This window comes from Haliaeetus albicilla, chromosome 6, assembly GCF_947461875.1.
Source record: "Haliaeetus albicilla chromosome 6, bHalAlb1.1, whole genome shotgun sequence".
Classification (NCBI taxonomy): domain Eukaryota; kingdom Metazoa; phylum Chordata; class Aves; order Accipitriformes; family Accipitridae; genus Haliaeetus; species Haliaeetus albicilla.
Window position 1 is genome coordinate 38,870,557 of NC_091488.1, and position 21,347 is coordinate 38,891,903.

General features: G+C 39.1%; 1 protein-coding gene across 5 annotated transcripts in view; it reads left to right on the top strand.

The window, feature by feature from the left end:
* The first annotated feature begins 565 nt into the window (after nucleotides 1-565).
* IMPG2 (interphotoreceptor matrix proteoglycan 2) overlaps nucleotides 566-21,347 on the top strand; it is a 61,922-nt gene continuing 41,140 nt past the window's right edge. Inside the window, exons 1-3 of one of the 5 annotated variants that reach the window (XR_011325102.1) lie at nucleotides 566-2,802; nucleotides 4,312-4,572; nucleotides 15,270-15,436. Coding sequence is in view for 4 of the 5 variants with exons in the window: in XM_069785606.1 (XP_069641707.1) it covers nucleotides 2,724-2,802; nucleotides 4,312-4,572; nucleotides 15,270-15,436 (507 nt within the window). In the remaining variant the exon portion in view is untranslated. The remainder of the gene's footprint in view (nucleotides 2,803-4,311; nucleotides 4,573-15,269; nucleotides 15,437-21,347) is intronic. The other 4 variants (XM_069785606.1, XM_069785607.1, XM_069785605.1 and 1 more) reach the window with 4 other exon arrangements.

Consider the following 21,347-nt stretch of genomic DNA (forward strand, 5'->3'; position numbering starts at 1 on the left):
GATAGGGAATGTCTGCCATCATGTGGCTCTTCATTAGAGGCCTTTTCATTAAACTGTACCTTTATTTGGCATTTTTTTTAGTTACAGATGAGTGGATTTAGCTTTTTTGAATAAATTGCATTTGAAAAACAATGAAATTTAGAACAGTATGTGTGCTGTAGCAGAATTTCAGTGACCATTACCTTGTAGAGAACTATATTTCAGCTAATCACATTTGCTATATTAAAGTGCATGTCCTTCCTTTTCAGAAATAAAACTTGTCAGAAAATTGTCTTTTTATTTTTGGAGGTACTGATGTGACCTTGGCATGTTACGTCACTAGGATTATACTTCCCTTTTTTTTCCCAGCAAGAATATACTTTTCCTGCATACTTTTGAGGAGATACAATTTGTCTGCATCTTCTGATGCAAAGTATTACTGTAAAGGCTTTAATCAAATCAAGGTAGGAGTTAATTTTCCAAGGTTGTTTTGGAAATTTATTGCAAGAGTTGTTTTGTTTGGTTTAAAAAACTTTAAATTATGGTTGTGCTTTTAGTTATGCCTTTTGCTACCAAAAATATAGGAGATTTTCAGCTGTTGCAAATCTAAATTTCAGTGCTGAAATCAGTGTTGAATTTAAAATTGATAGCTTGAACTAATAGTAATAAAACTTAATTTAAATGTTTAAGATATTTTATTCACACAGAAGCTGACATAGCCATACCATAGAAAACAAATTTTGACAGAAGTATAAAGCAGGTAGTTTTTATACTATTCACATTCTGAGTGCCTTTGAGTACTTTGCTGATGAAAAAAACAGGAACGCCGTAAATCTGGAGACTCTCAGGAAAACTTTTAATGGGGTTTTATACTCTTACTGAAGCACATGTATTCTGAGAATTTTCTCTAAAAGGATTAGTTGTCTTGCGTTCTTGAGGTAAGTTAGCTTTTGCTGTTATAAGCGTGTATAATATTTCTAATCTTGGTTCAGTTGCATTTTTGCAGGGTAATACAAGCAAAAACATTCATGACATGGAAAGCACCAGCCTCTGCAGAGGATTAAAAAAAAGGCTGGTCTTTGTTGTTGAATCCAGGATCGTAATAAAGGTACCCAAGCTAGCCTCAAAAGTTGCTCTGTCTACCTAGAGATGCTGAATAGGACTTTGAAACAGTTTATGGGTACCAGTGCAATGTTGTTCCCGTGCCTTGTATCATCAGGACCGTTCAATTTACAGCTCCAGTGTGGTGTACTGCACTTGGTGCTGCTGCCAGTATTGTAGTTAGCTTGACAGAGCTAGTGTAGGTGATCAGTGCTGATTTGATAGATCCAAAATGTCTGATTCTGAGAAAACTGGGGGTGTTAGAGCAGCTCAGTGGTTTAACTTAAAGTGCAATTTAGTAATTGTGGAAAAAAAAAAATCCAAGGAAAATATGTTGTTGCTTTGAAAAATATCAGCTAGAGTCTGTTAGATGTCAGAAGACAGAGCCTAAAAACACGTGGTTTTATTTGATTCCTGTGAGTATCGTGTGTGTAATATCAGGAATTAACAATGTTATCTGAATTGCTGAGAGTTCAGGAGAGCAACTAGAAGCGAGGAGTCAGCACTGTATACGTAAGGAGCTCTGTGCAAATGCTCTGCAGACTGTCATCTGGGAAGCCTTGGGAATCCAGCTTTGAAATATTTACGCAAAACCACTACCAAAGATAGTTACTTCAGACAAACCAGCAGTTTGCTCAGATTGATCTGAACGCGGTAACCAGCAAGTCCTAAGTAATGCCACCCAGGAGACAGCCCTCATGGGGTTTTCTTAGTGATCTGAATGCAGTCTGCCATTGCAGAATAGCTTCCATACACGTTTCCCCAATGAGCTGACCCTGGGCAGGAGGGGAAGCTGAGAGTGCTGCTGCTTTTCTGCACTCTGTCCTTTCCGCAGTTCTTAGCTGATCATCTCTTCAGGTATCTATACTAATTTGTTCCTACTGCTCATGTCAGATAATACCTGAAGAGAGGTGGAAGAATCACAGCTTGCCCTGGCTTTATCTCTGGGGGAAGCACCGCTTCTGGGGTGCGAGGGACAGTGGTGTAACAGCACAAGATTTTCTCCTTTAGCACAGGCTTGGGCAGTAGGGCTGTATTAGCTCTGTCACCAGACGAAACAGTCCTACAGAAAGGTTGCTTCAATGTTATCTAGATATGTGTCGGTGTTTAAGCGAGTCAGTGCATTTTTAGATGCATGTATTTGTACAATTTGTACACTGAGACTCCACTGGAGACTAGTGTGCTCCCTCTGACATTTTTTGTGGTCAGCATGATTTTTAAAAAGCGCAGAAATTGAAAGGCAGATGAAAAAAACGTGGTTAATTAAATGTGAAAGGTGCTGTCCTTGTTTGGATTGTCTGTTAATGGTATGACAAGCTCTGGTAAAGAGCTTAGCTGGCCAGATTAAAATTAAAAAATTGTCTCAGTCCATCTGCTAGCTCCAAGGAGTTTACTTCCATCACCTTTTCTTGTTTCTTCACTAAAGCGGAATACTGTCTTTGAAAAGAACATTCCCAGGACATCTTGGTTGACTTTTTCTACCTGTTTTTTCCAAAGATAATTATATGTGACATCAAGATACTTCAAGAAGGATAATGCTCTTGGTTGGTTCAAGGATACGTTAAAGACAACAGCTCTTTTGCTAAAAGGGATTTCTTTTATTTTTTTTTTTCTCCTTGCATCTTGGTTTTTTTGACACAATTATGTTTGGCTTCATTTGGAAAATCTTTCTTTGCCTTCCGGTTTTGGGAATGATTAAAGGCAATCTTCAAATAGTTGCAGGTAATGCAGAAATCTTATTTATATTCTTGTTTTCAAAGTTTATCCATGGCAGTGTGTAGAAATAAAAATACCTCTCTACTTTAAGTATAACAAAGGGGACTAATATAGAGAAATGTTTGGTCAAATCTGTGCCATGATATCAGTGTAAATATGGAATACTTAGAGTGATTTCCAGGAGGTATTACTGTACATCTGTGTTGTTTTGAGTGTAGATTGTAGCTACAGGAGGTAAGTTTTTCCAGCTTTGAGAGACATTAAATACTAATAAGTTTTTTACTTGGTGCTTTTTTTTTAGTAATTTTGTATTCAACTTTAAAAAGTGAGGTTCTGTCTTCTGCTTATGGACAATCAAGATGTGTCAGTTTGGGTAACGATTGGGCTTTTTGTGTTAGTGACCTTTTTTGATGTTCTCTCTCTGATGTACCATCTGGTGGTGGTCTTCTGCACTAGAGCTGACTATTAATATATGATCAAAATAACCACGTTCTTCATATTTCGGTCATCAAAGTCAAAGGTGCTGTTGACTTTGAAGTTGCAGAATAAGTTCATAATCTGTGGGATGAAAAATGCCATACACTTATTACTATTCTTTCTCTAATAAATGATTCATTGTGGTTCTTCTTCAGGCATGTTTTCTGGGGAAAAAGTGAAAGAAGAAAGTTGAATTAACTAATTTCAGATCAGTTGACTGATGACTGTGTAGGATAGAGAGTTAGACTGTCAAACTGAAACCAAATAGACACATTGTCCCCTCAGCTGTAAAGTTTCCTCTCGAGTGGTGTGGAATAACTAACATAAGAGGGAATTTTAAAAAAGACTAAACCTGATGAGCCCTTTTTTCTGGTTTTTTCTTTTTTTTCCTGCTCCAGTTGGGTAGGGACCTATCTCATGGTGATAAAAGGTGTACTTGCTAACTGTCAGTTCAAGCAGCTTTCTTTTTGCAAGGGATAGAAAAAATTTCTTTACTGAAAAGGTTGTGTCAGGCATAGAAACAGGCTGCCGAGGGAAGTGGTAGAGTCACCATCCCTGAAGGTGTTAAAAAACATGTAGACGTGGCCCTTCAGGACGTGGTTTAGTGGGCATGGTGGTGGTGGGTTTGACGGTTGGACTCAATGATCTTAAAGGTCTTTTCCAACCTAAACGATTCTATGATTCTATGAAATGTTTCTTGTGGAAAGAAAGTATGGAATAAGGGGAGTTCTTAATTAATTACTTATTTCATTTCTGGCCCTGAAACTTCAAAATACATGTTTATTCACAAATATAGTCCCATTGACTTAAGCCAAATCACAGAAGGGAAGTTAAATACAAAGCATGACCATTCAATGGGTTAGAGCTTTAGGCTGTGTTACCATTTGATGGGACGCTGTAAAGAGCTTAAGGTTGTTTATAATAGTACGGTCATACAGACAGGTTATGTCCTTCAGAGACCACAGCAATGGCATTAAGACACATACAATTGCATCACTATCTCATCTGAGAAATTTATGTGTGGTTTTAATTTTACAGCAGAAGGTTATGCAGCTACAGAAGGAGGACAGGCTAAAGATGGTTCACCAACGCCTCAGCTCAGTGGCTGGCAGTTGGCAAACCCTTCTCTGCCTCCTGAGTTGAAAAAGCTTAATGGCATCGTGGAGGCTGAACGGGTCAACAAGAATTTGCTGTTACGAAGGAAGCGGTCCATTCTGTTTCCTAGTGGAATTAAGATCTGCCCTGATGAATCTGTTGAGCAGGCTATTGCCAACCATCTGAAATATTTCAGGCTCAGAGGTAAGTGATTGTATGTCTCATGGGTTGATAAGAACATTTATTAAAAAAAAAAAATAGATGAAGCTTTTAAACATAATAAATACCAGGCCATATGAAATACATTATTACCCAAGAAACTTAGTTTTCTGTGATAATCTTCCTTATGAGAGCTGTTCTGAGCTAAAAAAAACCACCTTCTGGTTACTCTGGTTTTCATATAAAAACTCTCAGTCCCTGAAACCACAGTTAGTGTTTAATAATTACTAATCCTTTCTTACAGAACAACTTGAATGCTAAGAAAAATAGGTGCTATGTATAGGCTAGCTAAATGACAGAGATTGTTGTTTTTATTTAGTGTTCTGCAGGTGCTAGCAGAATCCACTGAGGGATCTTTCAGAAAAGAGTCAAGTCTGAGACATTGATGTCTCACCCATGTGACTTTTGAGTATGGCTGGTTGTGCAAAGCGTAGTATAGTCTGTCTAAAAAGCCAGTCTTTGTATCAGGCTGTAGTGTAATAGACATGAAGCTTTTCTTTCAAGATGTAGAAATTGGTGTGACAGAGCTTTCTCTGAAAAGCTGAAATATTCCCAGTAACAGCTTCTTTCATGTGATGAAATATTACAGCAATATGATGTATTTTAAAGCCTTCTGTCTGACAACATTGGAATGAGGCATTGAGGTCATGCTGCACCTTCTGGTATTTGTGTGTCTCTGTAGCATTCAAACAATTCATAGTGTCTTAACATGTTTATGCATAATTGGTGAAATGGGAAAGAGCTGCTGTCACTTAAAGGAGAAGGAAGGGTGTTCAGAGACTTATGTTTAATGAGATTTTTTTGATTGCCTATAGAAGAAACTCCCACTGGTAACTCAATTTATTCAGTTAGAGCCGTGAGGAACAATTAAAACCAGAGTTGCCGAGTGTCTGCATAGAATAAACATAAAGAATGTATTTGCAGAATAAAGTGGAATTATATGGCATCAGAGCCTCATTTAAATATGAATTCTGCCCAGCTTATGAGGCATGTCAACGTTGATGATCATGTAGACAGTTCGACATGCTTTGCAAGCTTCTTGTTTATGTCTACCAAGTAACACTCAGCTGCTCTTTGTTTTGCTCAAAATGAACGCATACTATGTGCAGTCACCCCTCAGTTATCTGTGGTAGGGGTACGTAAAGGCAATACCACATAAGCAAAAGTGTGAGTGATAATAAAGAAGGAAAATCTGTAAACTAGGTTGTAAAGCATATTTAGGACTTAATGATCCTAGGCTGAACCAAAAATCCACCTAGTCCATCTGCTGTCCTACTGGACTTACAGCTTCCACAATCCACAAGGATTTCTTGAGCAGAGATGCTATGACCACCCTTAGCACTTTTAACTTAAAACTTTTGAAAAAGATCTCTGCAAGTAGCAGAGGTGACTTCAATTAGCAGCAAGTCGAGCAAGGTCTGGTTCAAGCAACTTGTCGTCTTCATTCTGTTAGCAGCAACGCACTGCACCATGAGTATTTGGTCATGTCTAGTTAATCACTTCCTGAGCAAATGCACCAGAGGTAAGTGGGGGTTGATGGTGCTGTTACTTTCATTCACAATAAAGCTGTTCCTTGAGTGTTACTGAATTATATAACACTTTTTTCTTGAAACCATGTTTTTACTAGCTAGCTGAATCACCACAGTGATAAAATAGTGAGATGGACTTTCTTGTCTCTGCAGTGTCAACAAAATAGTCCTAGGAAAGAGTGTGGTCACTGTTTAGCACTCAGAGAACAGCTACTATAAGTGATTAGAAAAATAACTGATCCCACAAGGGAATAAATTCAAAGGTACACAGAATTGGTTGATTTTTCAATCTCAGTCTGCATTTTTAGAATCTTCTTTTTATTCTGTATCTGTTGAAGTAAGGAATGACTTTAATATCCCGTATTTTCTCTGGAAAGGATGGTTTCAATACAATCTATTCTTTACTTAGTTTTACTTTACTATCAGCAATAAACAGTGCCACTACCGTGGAAGGAAATGTTGATTACTGTTTTGTTTTAAGAGCCTTCTAAAAAAACAGAAAAGGTTTGCATGTGCTGATTATCAAGATTGTTTGTTTCATTTATATTTACCTTAAAAGGAAATAGGTGAGAATATAATTATCTATCTGTAGCTCCTAGCTTTATTTACTTTCACTAGCTTGCTAAAGCCTCTATTAATGTCAGAGAGTGAGTGACTGACGAACATTTCTGTCATAGGCTTTAAGCAAGTACTTATGTCATATAGCTGTAGGCTTAACAGTGTACACCTTTTTTGTTTTCTTCAGACTGCAATATCTGGATTTTTTTTAGCCTTAGAAAGATACAAGATAAAGACATATGATAAATACATAAAAAATCATAAAAAAAATTTAAAGGGCAGCAAAATTCAGGGATCTGGCGAAAAATCAGTATTTTCTAAAACAGTAGCACCCTTCAGCATATGAAAGTCTAAGTAATGGTATGATTATTCAGTGGTGGTTGTTATTATTACTCTAGTAATCAGAAGTACCAGCCAAGAATAGGGGTGGTTTTGTACTTGTTTCTCTACATCTGCAGTCTAGAAGGCAGATTTCCAAAGTGCTGATTTATTCCTACAGTCAATCACATTGTAGAACAAACTGAGTTTTGTATTAGCAGAAGATATTATTTTCAGTCTGTTGTGAGATGAAGCTGGGATTATGATTGTCTTTGTACTCCCCAGTATGATACAGTCTCTGCATCTCCTGTAGCTGTATATGGAGGTTGCTGCTGTTGGCTGGCTTTGTATTTTATTTCTTAGAATATGGAGATGGAAATCAGTCATAGATGCTTACAGATTGGGTACTGTAGGCGTATGGGTTGGGTCTTATAGAGTGTTTTTAACACAAGTCCTTTTAAATGGTAGTAATGTTATGGTTGCTGCTCGAAAAGTCACGTAAATCTAGTGGTGGTTCATAGCTGGACCATTGTTATGAACACAAAGTGTGTCCAATGGGCAGCTGGAGATTTCACAAAACATATTTTGTGAAAACTTAATAGTGCGATTTCAGATAGTGAGTGTGCTATATATGGTAATGTTGATTATGAGTAATGATGTTCTTTACTGCTGACAGGGAGATGGTAGCCCAAGCCCCTGTTAAATAAAAATTATTATAAGAAAAATAGCCATACCCACTCAGACCAAAAGTCTGTCATGACCAGTCACTTTATGTAGACAATTTAGTGAATCTGTCCATTTCCTTTGGTGTAAATTGCCGGTAGATGGCTGAGGATTGTAGTAAACTTGGAAATTGAATTAGCCAGTAAAACAGAAACTAGATAAGGATTGCAAGGTAGCATGGCTTGCACCATTTCCCTATCCTATGTCTGTTAATTGGCTGCTGGATTTTGACACCATGGCTCAGAGTTAATACTGGTGCTCTTTGCCACCTCTGAGATGTAATTACTCCAGTGGCTACCTTTCCTAAATTCTGTTTGCATTTTTTGCTGCTGTGATCCAGTATCTTAAACAATTCAGTGTATGCTTCTTGAGTGAGTACATCTTCTTTTCACATAAGTAAATCTGATAGTCTTTCCACTAGAACCGTTTTGGTCAGCCAGAGCTTCAGATGATGCTGAAATTCTAAACATGGTGTTTAAAGATACTGACCAAAGAAGGAAGTAGACCATATTCTAGTGTGTCACAGCTGATGAGAGACAAGGACATTTTGGAACTCTGGAAAGAATAAAAGGTATTTCTCAGGAATGAAGATCTATGCATGATTATAATCCCTAGATTTGGTAATCTTGGGCATAGCACGGAGCTTTCTCATTTTTCCCTTTCTTGGTCACTTCAAATCTATTTACTGAAGCATTAGAAATAATGATGCTATGTTCTGCACATGGACAGAGTTAAGAGTGAAGTTTCAATTTGATGCTGAAATCCTAAATATTAGAAATTGTTCAAATCTTGCTGAATAATGATAAAAGCTAACAGTCAAAAGTCGTAAGAAGTACCTGGCTATAAAGAAGCATACAATAAATAAAGTGTCTGGCTGAGTGAGCCTTTTCTCCTTGTTTCCCCCTCATCCCTGGCACATACTATGCATAGCTCAAACTCAGCCAATAAATTTCTGAAGTTTATTTGTAGAAGGTCTAGTTCTGTCTCCCTGTACATTTATTTTTAGATGTCAGCATATGCTTCTAAGAAGCTTGACTTTTCCCATGAAAGACACTCCTTTGTAGTTCCTGAAATATTACTAGTGAGAATAGTTTATGTGCTAGAGTTTAGTACATTAGTGTTCAAATAAAATCTATCATGTGGATTAGCTAATTCACATTCAACTATTTTAATTTAAAATCCTGGTTTGTTGTACGTATTGTTAAAGGGCTGCTATGTTATAGGCCACACACAGCAGCGTTTCAGCAATAGATGAAGTGGTTTCTCTGCATGTGTGTGTATTAATTTGTTTAGCAAGTGTTAACAAAGTCTTCACAGGAAAGATCTCTTAGGTGTCTGTCAGTCTCTCTGTCACTGTAGTCCTTACCAAAACCTACTGCAATTAAGCCATTCAGTTGTGCAGAAATTGTTAGAGAGGAGAAGTTGGCCTCATTTTGCCTCAAAATAGACTATTCAGCCTGATTCAGTGCTCCTAGCCACTGTACACGATTCAACTCTTAAGAAGCACTAATGGGATTTAACTGGGATTAAACTCCAGCACTGCCCACTTACACAAATGGCCAGAAAGCCACCCTACCCCCTACTAGGTGGCCAGTGCTGTCATGTGGTGCCCCTTCTGTTAACCTCAGAAATCCCTGAGCACAGACTGAGTGTAATAGGTTAATTATCTCTCATTTGAGAGATAAATGCATCCTGAATGGTAAAGCTGGAGCCACAGAGATGCTGTATCCTACTCAGGTCCATGAAAGGTAGCAATACAGGAGAATTTCAGAGAGAGAGAGAGATCATCTCATCACAGATCTTAGCTGGAGGTTTTGAAAACAATGATGAAGTCTTTAGGAAAGGAAGTTTCAAATAAACTTTTTTTTTCACCCCTTCCCGAAGGTTTATAGGACTGAAAAGACCTTGTGCCTGCCTATGTGGAATTTTTTTGGCTGAAACACAATTTATTTTAAGTGTTTCAGGATATTCTCTACTATTTTTAAGTATTACTTGAGCGTAAACACTGCATTTGAAGCAGATAAGCTCCTGAGGCCTGGGCTTTTCGGCTTCCGGAGTAGATATGCTGGGATACATATGGTCTTACTACATGTCCAGCTTTCTGAGGCAGCCTTTGAAACCAGTTACAGCCTTTAAAAGTCAAGACCTTGCCTACTTTAAGTGCCTGTGACACTTTGCTCAAGTGGAAGTTTGCACAAGGGCATGGGCCAAACATGCTGATCTTTCAGTTATTCCTACCTACTTCCTCTTTCACCTTGAAGATGGTTATCTCAATGATGAGTTAAGTGACTTCTAATTTCTGAGGCATTTCAGGATGGAGCACATGCAAAATGTAGTATGTGCATGCAAAATGTATTTTGGAGAAAGATTGCAGAACAAGGCATCTGGTTTGCATTTTTGGTTTGAATTCTCATTGATTGTGTCAGCCAGTTACGTGTCTTCTGCATAGCTGTTTTCTTTCCTGTAGATAGCTGGAATGATTGCATCTCTGTGGCAGGGAGCCTCTCTTTATCTCATAAGCCTTCATTTTTTTTTAACATTTGAATTCTTCAGAGGAAAATGGCAAAGTAGCTGAGAGATCAGTTAACACTAAAATACAATTTACTTATTACTGCAGCCATGGGATGAAGGAAGTAATTTTCTAGAGGAGCTTACCTTCCCACCCATGGGTACCTTCAAGGCTCTTAGCTTGCTGCCTTAAAAGGTTGATCTCGATTTTATGATGCTTTTAATCAGTATTGTTTCCCAGGGATAAGAGGCCTTAACACAAATCCTGTCTCCTCCAGGGCCTGGTATGGCGAACGCTGTCTCACGTATCTGTGCCTGTGGCTACCCCCGTAGCAGGCTAGTGAAAGTTTGGCATGAGATCTAGCCATAAAGACAGGCTCTTCTCACATGCCCTGAGGGCTGATCTGCTTTTCAGGTGGCATGTGGCAGCACTGCTGGGTCTGCTCAGCAGTTCCTTCCTGATACTGGCAGGGCTGGCTGCTTGCTTGGTTGGTTTTTAAGGGTTTTGCAGCTAGTCTTAGAAACCTAATTCCTGGAAAGATCATAACACAAAGCCTGTACAGCAGATTTATTTTATTTAATAGTTGGAGTTTGTTAACACAGCATATTGTATTAAGCAAGCAGCTTCAGTCATAACTGAACTGTTGGGCTTCTGTCAATTTGTTGTAAGCTCTCATGCTGCAATTTTTTCCCATGCCCTATCTATTTTAAACATTTGATATTTAAAATTCAAAGTTACATTGCTAATCAAAAAGTTTACTGGTAAACTTGTTTGGCTCCCTTTCCTCCTGATGTGTTTTCTTTTATTTTTTATTTTGGTTTCAAGGAGTTGCTATTTTAAATACTAGTCAAAAGTTGCTTCATTTGTTGTCAGCATATATAGATAGTATATGTGGCACAGATACTGGCAAGTTGCTGGATGGTCAGAAAGGAAAGATAGTGAATTATTTTTATACAATAAAATATAATTATTTACTGATGCTTCCAGTCAAGTCCTGTTTAACTTTGTTTACATTTTTATGTCTCCAGGTTCTGTCTACAGAGTCTCAGAATGCTGTCCTAGTTTCAGCTGGGATAGAGTTAATTTTCTTTCTAGTAGCTGGTATAGTGCTATGTTTTGGGTTCAGTATGAGAATAATGTTGATAACAGACTGATGTTTTCAGTTGTTGCCAAGTCATGTCTATACCAACTCAAGGCTTTTTCAGCTTCTCATGCCCAGCCAGCAAGAAGGCTGGAGGGGCACAAGAAGTTGGGAGGGGACACAGCCAGGACAGCTGACCCAAACTGGCCAAAGGGGTATTCCATACCATGTGATGTCATGCCCAGTATATAAACTGGGGGGAGTTGGCCTGGGTGGGGGTGGGGCTCAGGAACTAACTGGTCACCAGTCGGCACGTGGTGAAGAATTGCATTGTGCATCACTTGTTTTGTATATTCCAATCCTTTTATTATTATTGTCATTTTATTATTGTTGTTATCATTATTAGTTTCTTCCTTTCTGTGCTACTAAACTGTTCTTATCTCAGCCCACGAGTTTTACCTTTTTTTCCCTGATTCTCTCCCTGATCTGAGGTGGGGGGGCAGGGAGTGAGTGAGCAGCTGCATGATGCTTAGTTACCGGCCGGGGTTAAACTACAGCAAATGCTTATAATCTAGTTATGAAAATCATGTTTTTCTTATATGGGAGTTCTCAAGAATTTGTTGATAAGAAACTTTGAAAAACCTCCCTCATCAGCAGATAGTCGAAAACATGCCACAAGGGTGGGCTCCACCTTCAGGTTAAAAGAAGGTTAATCGCATTTATTAGGGAACTTGAATGCACTGTGAGGATGGTGTCTCTTCAGTTCCCTGGGTGGCCACGTCAATGAAGCCATGATAAGAAGTGGCTCCCTCTTTGATATACCTGAAGGAGAGATGGGAGATCGAATCACGCTTGTCTTTTTCTTTACATGAGTGTGATTTGAACAACACTGAAGAAACTGTGCTGTTCTTTTTCTGTGCTTGGAGTGGCAACTCTCATCGAACTATAAAACATTGAAAAGGTATATGGAGAAAGAAAGACTGAAACAAAATTGTTCCTTTTCTTAGCCAGGCTACGAATTTGCTCCTGAGCACCATATAGGTAAGCATGCCTGGGGATGGTTCTTGGGTTGAGCCCTTACAGCCTGGATTTATTATCCTGCAAAGCAATCCCCTGCTTTACAAACTGCTCAGTTGGGATAAACAGGACAATGACAAGATGGACTGCATGTCAACAAGGTTGCGGGGTGACTGTGTGTGGCAAGAAGCTCACCATGGCTGAGGATGCAGTTTCCTGGGCAAGGCTAGCAGAAGTGTTTAAATGGCAGTCATGGTAGATGTTTGCCTGGAGTTTTTAATCCCTTCCTGTGTGTCAGAACTAACAAACTCTCAGACTACTTGGGAGGAAGAAATGGGCCAGCTTTTTCCTTCTGAATACAGAAGCAATGGCACCAACTTGTTACTGCTCACCGCAGTCGAAATGGCTGGATAGGATACGGGCTAGAGAGGACAGAGTGTGACTCCTTATCCGTGTCCCCTTTCCTCCTTCCACAGAAAATATGACCCTGTTCTGACAGCTTAGGTCTGATTAATGGGCTTGGAGCCCACAGATGGCACAAAGCCTTTGTGACTGGAATTCAGTGGGGTGTCTAATTCCAAATGAAAGAACACACAACAAATCCTTAATCTACTGGGAGCTGATTGGGACAACTGTTTGTACAGCAGCAGCTTGTATTCAGGCAAGACACTGTCTCATCACATTTATTTTAAAAAAGACATTAAACTTATTTAAGAGCATTAAGGAAAACTGCCTTCAATTATTACTGCCAATTATTACTTGCAACTGGAAAGCTAGTCCTTTGCTTGTTGCCATATGAAAACTGTAGGATTAGATAATGCCACTGCAATGTATTTGCCAGCTATTGCTATAGCTTCAACTCTTACTGATAGTCTGCTGAAGACTTATCCCAGCCACAGGGAATAATCTTATTGCAGGAATGTTGCTGTACAATGTTGCACCTGGAGTGAAAGGTCCATTAGTCAGAATACAGAAATGAGAGCGAGTGGTATTCCGTACTGTAGGCTTCTGGATTCAAAACTAGACTTTGGTCTTTTCCTGGATGCCCAGCTCTTATGAGTGGGATGGTAGAGAGGATGCTACAGATGTCATTCTGCTTCAGGAAGCTTATCAGTACTCCAGCAGGATCCAGAAATCCCAGAGCAGGATTATGGCTTCATTGCCTGAGGTCTGTGCAGAGGTCATATGGAACTGTGGTCCCTGCCTCAAAGAGTTTGCTTTGTCAGCTGCTGAGGAAGCAAGCATAACTTGAGGGGGAATGTGAGAGGATGCACGGATGCTTGTAAATTTGGCTATTTATTTCTGATTAATAAAGATGCATAACCAAAACCGATTGGAAGCATCTCCAATGCCCCTTACCTAATTACTGTGTCTTACAGATAAAGTTAACTACCTGGAAGCTGGAGGGGTGCTAGAGCAGTAATATATAACTGACAGTTAATAATGCAGAGTTTGAGGACTGTATTCTCCTCTAGTCTTACATATCAAATGAGCTACAAGGCTAATCTCCATGTGGGAAAGCTGTCAGGAGTGTGGCATGGAAATGAGAGATATCTGTGTATTTGTAGAGTTCTACAACGGAGAGATGCTCTCAACTGCTCTGATAAACTGAAATTTGGGGTGGAGAAAAGAGCTTTTTCTGCATGGTGCCATCCAGCGTGCCAGAATCAGCTAAGCTTTAAGGGTGCTACTGCATGTGAAACGGTTCCTCAAGGTTGTTATTTATAAAGCCTTTGCATTTAAGAAAAATGTCCATCTCTTGGTTGAATGAAACTATGTATTTTTGCGCAAGTACATTTAATCAATATTGGAATTCAAAATACAAAGTATCAAGAAGAAATAGCAGTAAGATACTGGTTTTGGCAGCCTGGAGCTTATTTTTAAGCTGATTGAAGAAAATTACTTTCCAAAGATAGATTCATGGTCAGTCTCCTATAGGGTCTTGCTTATGATGTCAGGACTTTCCCTGAATGCAAAGCATTCTTCTGCTGAGCTGTGTGTATATATAAGTAGTGAAATCTGATTAAGGCCAAAAAGCAGGTTTGACTGCTACTACTCCAGGCTGGCATCTGCTACGAGTGATTTTTAGAGCTGTTCTCCTTTTAGTGTTGTTCTCTTCCAGGACACAAGGAAAATCCTATAAATCTTCCTCTCTTCCAGTTATCCTGGGTCACAGAGAGATTCTTGCTTGAGCATTATGTGACCAACTGCTCTGATTGGCAAAGAGCACATGGAAGATTGGGAGGTTAAAGTAGCTGGAGTAGTACAAGACAATTTAACCCTTAATTCGCAGACTGTTCAGTCAGAGTTGTCCAGTTCTTTCTCAGTGCATACATACAGGAGGGTTAGAGATTGACTTATTTCTTAGCATATTATGTTGTTGTGTCATAATCCTGCCTTGTTTTTCAAATTATTAAAGCAATTATAATTTCTAAAACTTATTTAAGATTCCGTGTAAAGGCGACTCCAAAGGAATTGTTACTGATTGAGCATCTCAGACTTTGATCAGTGCCACTGTCATTCTTACAAATTAAGCTCCAGCTCTGTTATCCGTGAGGACATTTGCCATACTATTTTGGTTTTCTACATTTTTAGAAAAATTTGACCTGTTGATCAAGGGCAGTTTCACTCAGTGAAAGTACTGTTGTTCTTGATGGTTGTTAGGAGACAAGCGTGCGCTCTCTTGCTCTGTTCTTTTTTTCTTTAATTAAGGAATTAATTACTTCAGTTAAAAAAATCTGAGAGGGAAGTAGCATGAGTGCAGAAGATTGACCCTGCATTGTCGGTCCCTTCAACGCCTTACACGTTTACATGTAGGTGTCTAGTTACTGCATTCTGTATATTAATAGGCTGAAAAACATACAACATTTGGATAGTACTATCCTGGCCACCCGTGCTGTGGAAGCACTCCTGTTGTACTAACCCCAGACCTTTCTTGTGCCTTCAGTGTGTCAGGAAACAGTCTGGGAAGTCTTCAAGACATTCTGGGATAGACTGCCAGAGCGTGAAGAGTATCACACCTGGATGAGCCTGTGTGAGGAGGGAACGATGAGTGTCTTTGAAATGGGCACGAACTTCAGTCAGTCTGAGGAGCACCGGAGTCTGATTGTGAAGGTGGGTGCAGCACCTGATTGGTGTTTTCTCGTGAGAAAGGGCATAATGTCCCACTGCAACGTGCAGCTTGGCATACCACAGGCGGTAACACGTGGAGCCCTTAAAATGGACAGGCATGTGTATCCCAGCTCTTGGATCCATAGTCCTGGGGTCAGTTCCAAAAACCAAAGTTGTAGCTGATCTGATGGAGGGTAAAGTAATGATGAAGAAGAGAACATAGTCTTCAATAGGTATGTTCCTGACGAGTAGATGATGTCTAGACCCCTTGTCTGAAAAGGCAGCATGGCATGAGGCAGGCTGTGGCACATTGCCCCCTGTGGCATGTAACAGCCTTCCTGCTCTGAACTGCACATGGAGATCCCTTCAGTCCAAATGGCACTTTGAAGCAGGAAGTTCTGAGCTGTATTTCTGATGCTACCAAGATGTATGGCAAAATTACCTGTTAGATGTTTTATGTCGCTGTAGGTTTGTGATGTCTGTACACTGCAGCCTGACTGAAATGAGTGTGGCTATAAATATAAAAAGCTTTGGTGTCCTATGAAGGCAATTGATAACATTGTCACCATGGGGATTTGCAGAGGTTAAAATCAGAGTAAGAGTGTAAAACAATTTAATAAAAAAATGCTTAATATCTTGGTATATTTTCTATTATTTCAGTTGAAGCAAGCTTATTTTAGCTTATAGCAAACAAAAGGAGCATTAAGCTAAACTAAAGAAGCCTATCTCAAATGAAATATGAAGATGTCTTTTCAGGAGTTTGAATTTTAAAATTAAGTGCTTAACTTTGTACACATCTAAGACACAGTAGATATCTTAATTCTCTGGATAAAAGGCTGTCTTAAAATGTATGGTGGTTTATGGATCTTTTTTAAGATTACAATGTCTTCTATTTTTGCGAGCTAATGGATGAGTAGTTTTATGAAACTTTTGATAAGTCTTAAATGTATGATCCCATAGAATAAGTAATGTTCCGTTAGTATGGATGTGCTGACATTTTTCCTTTCTGCTTTTTTATGGGCTCCTATGCTAGTAATGTGCACTAGGGAATGTGAGTATCAAAACTGTTGTGAATAATGGAGAGAGGGGCTTTTTTCTGAGCCTGCAGGTTAGTCTTCACAGGTAGATGCTAGCCGAAGTTTGCCTTTATGATGTCTGATGGTACTGTTGTCCTTAGAAGACTTTGTAAAAAGGTGGAGACAAAATTCTTGTGAACTTTTTATGTGCACAGTGAATGTATTATTGCTTAATGTAAGATTCTGGCAGTGAGATGATCTATAGTGGGAGCTTATTAAAAGAAATCAAGATGATTCTTGGAAGCAGGATGATGCTTCTAACTTCCCACTGCTGCTTTACCTTTTTGGGTATGGCCCTTCAGCATTACAGTGGAGTCAGATCAAGTGCTCTGTTTGATGGTTTATTCAGATGGTTTATGTGTAATTAAGGTTTTCTTTCTCCTATGAATGGATATATGCCCTTCAGCATTGCAGTAGTCTGGACAAAGACTGTTCATCCTTCTATTTATTTTCAGCACAGCTGGTGAAAGGTGACGCTTGTTGGGCTGATTTGATGGGAGAATAGTCTGTGTTAAGGGGGATTGAATGCTGTCACCACTGTGCTCCATGTAAAATGTCATGAATCTCTCAGGCGAGTTCTTTTGAAATAAAGCCTGAACTCAATTTAAATTTGAACCAAAGACTGAAGGCAAGAGCACTCTATCCCATCCCCCAGTTAGCCAGCTTCAGAAGGTCTTATGGTGTATTTTTTAATACATAGGTCAGAGTGTGGTTTTAATTGCTAACTAGTACTGACTCACTCTCTCATATGTGCTCATGCACAAAATGCTTGTCAGAGTGCGAAACCTCTTTAAAGCAGCTCTAAGTACATCAAGTCCAAACACATGCAGTGGTTATGACTCTGCTTCTAAGAACATCTTTCCTCCTGCTAGTTGCTTGCTCCAGTCTAATGTGGTGGTAAGAGCTGGGGCTCGGCCTGCGCACTTTCTGACGCACTGTGTCCTACCCTCTTGTTCTTTCCACTTGCACCAACTAAGCTGACCAAGTTGCATGGCTAAGCCTTTCCCTTACTTGTGGGATTTTTTTTTTTTTCCTCTCATTACACCATGTTCATTCATTTGTTCATGGTCAGCTCTTGCCATATATACTTTTTTTTCATTCCTTAGGTTTGATCTATAAAGTGCTGAGCACTTCTCACCAGAAGGCTGCCATCATTTCACAGCGTGTACAGTACTCTGTAGTGTGCATGCATGATACACGTGAATAGTCCACACTCTCAATTGCTTAAAAGGAAGACTCACTTCTGCCTGGCACTGTAGAAAAGCAGCTGGCAGTAGTTCTTTGTCTGGCTGTTACATGTCTTGTGTTTGTTGGTAGTTCTTTGTCTGGTCATTACCTGCCTCATTAAATACCACTTGTTTCTAGTTTTCCTCTGGTCTCCAGTGTCTGTGAATCATCTGTGGTTAATTTCAAGAGTTTAGTTTAGACCCTGCAGCTGATCAAAGTATTTCGGCTTTTCTTCTGGTATATATTGGCTATTACTGCATTAGCATTGATCTGCCACCTCTTGTATTGTGCATGTTGGCAGTTTCTAGCAGTCTTATTCTAGAGTGTCTTTCTGTATTACTTTTTGGTAGGTAGCAACAAGAAATTCAATTTTTAGAAATGCTGCATGCCATGGATTTTCCCTCTCTCTCTCAAAAGGAGTTCAGCATATCTGAAAATTAGGCAAAATAAATCCGAGGGGTTTGCTCTCAATAAACAATAATTCAGCAAAATGATTGCTTTCATGCTACTTTTGTTGTAATATGGAGTTTTTGCTTTGAGCAGTGTAATTAAATGACACTTCATTAGCCTTCCTTCCTGGTTCTTACCCTTTCCTCTAATCCCTGGTAATCACTGTCAAACACCTACAGATGTTGTAATGTCTGCTCCAGTATTGCTTAAGTTCATGTAAAGACAAATTCGATTTCTCTTGCTTTTGACTAACATTCTTACTGGATATCAGATGGAGCTTAGACCAGCTCTGGTCCCAGCTCTCATATGTTTTTCTTTAGGAAAAATATTATTTAGTCTCTAATAATCTGTCAGAAAGACTTGACTAATTTGGAGGTGAAGGCATACATAGCTGGAATTTGTTCTTTAGCCATCAGATGGCTTCTACTGGTATGGGAGGTGTGCCTCAGAAGACAATGCTTTTGCTGCTCTGTAATAAGCAAGCTTTGTGCCATACGTTGTCTTGGAGAATCGAGGCCTGCCTCTGTGTGATTGCCTGCACGTGTGTATATATATATGTATGTTATAGAGTAATATATAATACTAAGTTTTCACTAGATTCTTAAAGCAAATCACCTGCCAGATTTTCAGAAGGACCAGTTGAACAGATTTATGCCAACCATAAAAAAATGATTTTAAGTTTTTGTGGTTTTTTTTTCCCCCAAAATTCTTTCATTTTACTTTGTGTGATCATGTTACATGAAAGTACTTTACAGAGGAAGAATACTAGCCTAACTTATTTCTTTGGATATTAAGTAGATTTACAAAGTGTGGCATTATGTTATCCCTTCATCTCTCTTCCAATCTTGGCAGAAATGGAAAAGGAGAAGGTAATTCTAGTCCAAAGGGAAGTTTTGCTTGCAGTATATTTCTTCATATAAACCTTCCTTCATATAAATTAACTCTGCTTGTGTTCCTTACTGTGTAGCTGTATTTCAGGGGGAGTATAACTCTGTATTACGTAGAATGTCCTCATTGATCCTGTTCATGCAGTTGTTCTACACTTTGGGACCTGTGTGTCTAGAAATCTGATATTGCTGAAACTTGCCCCTGTGACTGTGGCTGTGTTCACACTGGCACGAGAAAATTTTTGAAAAACTCAAGAGGGGAGAAACACAAGCAAAAGTAACTATTGATTTCCCAGGAGCCTTGTACTTCTTGCTATGAGATTGAAGCACTGCTGCCAAACCAGCACAATTTGTGCTGTTCACAGGAGCATTTACAGCTGGTATATGATATTCTTCGTAAGATACCCACAGAGCTGCTGGGCACATTTTTTTACTTTATAAATTACAGAAATAATGGAGCAGTTCTGGAGTAGGTGGTTGAACTGTTTTGACACCTGCTGTCCTGCAAGCAACATTTTGTACAAATTGCATCAGAAGATGCTGCACTGAATGTCTGTGAAGGAACAAAGTTAAAAGAACTGAAGGTGTGAAAAATGTGGAGTGGTAGTAAGAACAAACATATTTTCAAGAGGTTTAAAAAGGTAGATGTAAAGTCAAGCACATCCTTATATAGTCTGTGGTTCTTTAAAACAAACAAAAACAAAACTGAAAAACACAATGTGCAGAATACACTGTAAACATTCAGCTTCTGTTGAAAGATACTGATGAGTACCTTTTACCTTATAGTTACCTTGCAGATACCTTGATTGCTTACACTTTTTTTATGGAGCCTCAGGTGATTTCACATTGACTAGTAGTATATATGCTCATATAACAAGAAACAATGTCAGGTCTTGTTATGAATATAATCCATAAATGTACTGTGAGTGATTAGAAGAGGAGAAAAAAAAATACACTTCCTTCCTAGGGAATAATAATAAAAAAAATCTTTACTGATTCATGTTTATAAATTCTTTTTTACTTTCCTTTTTTTTTCATTAGCCTGACATCATATAACAGAGAACAAAGGAATAGGACACATGTGCATGTTGAACATAGGACTTCTGCTGTTTTGTAATAGAAACTGTATTACAACATTTAGCTATAGCACATGCTGACGTTTTGAAGGTGGCTTTGGCTATGGGGAAGAAAAAAAGTTGTGGTGATTTTCTTGGGTGATTACCTTGAGCAATTTTACAGCCTCTTGTTTAATACCCTTTTGATTGCCAGTGTGCTCTAAACCTAACCCACACTGATGTCTCCATCAAACAGAATATATTTTATTCAGCAAAACAAGTAGACAGACTGCTGTGTCTATAGGCTAGAGGAATAAAAAAGTGACAATCAAGATGTAGAATACATCCGGTATTGCTGTGTAGCTGCCAAGTTTCTGCTGGCATGTGAGGATCTCTGAACTCCATGACTCCCCAGTCTTTGGCCATTTGTTATTTGTGGCAGTCTTGGAATCTTTATTTCCGAAAGAGAGAAAAGACCTAAGCAAACAGGGGAAATGTAGATAACGGTGAGGAGGTAGCTTCCTGCTGGAGCAAGAGACACAAGTCAGGGCCATGCCTGCTGCTTAACCCTGGTTTCTGTCTGCATAGAGCTTCTACCCATGTGGTGACAAAGCATAGCTCAGCAGTACCTGCCACCACGAAGAGCTGTATGAATTATGAGTTCAGTGGATATCTTGAAATAGGTCTGATAATATTCCTTGATGGATGGAGAGAACCTAAAGTACTGATGGTCATACTTACCTGTTTAACTGCCACACATCCCATTAAGTCATGGTGGGCTGAGATAATTCTTGTGACCCTTCTGTTCATCAAAGTTCTTAAAGTAAGCAGAGGCCCACCGACTTTGTCATTGTTCTTTTGGTCAGTTAATTTGGGGCCATTTTTACTTTTGTTTAGTATTGACTTTTCAGCCCATCAACAGCTCTATCTGTATTGGTGTGTTTGGAGCACAGACTAACTGCTCAGCAACAGAGATTAGGATAAAAGGGGCAGAAGGCAACCCTGCCTTAGGATGCCTTAATGGGCAGCATAACAAAACACCTCCTTAGCATGCTGAACTGGACATTTAGCAATGTAAAATACATTGTTTTGTCTGAATTCTGAGCAGTGTTCAAAGGTGGGATGTAGTACCCTAATGATGTGAGTCATTTGTAACCACTTACTCTGGGTGCTGTAGTTTCTGACCACCTCACGAAGTAGACGATTTTGTCTCCCTAAA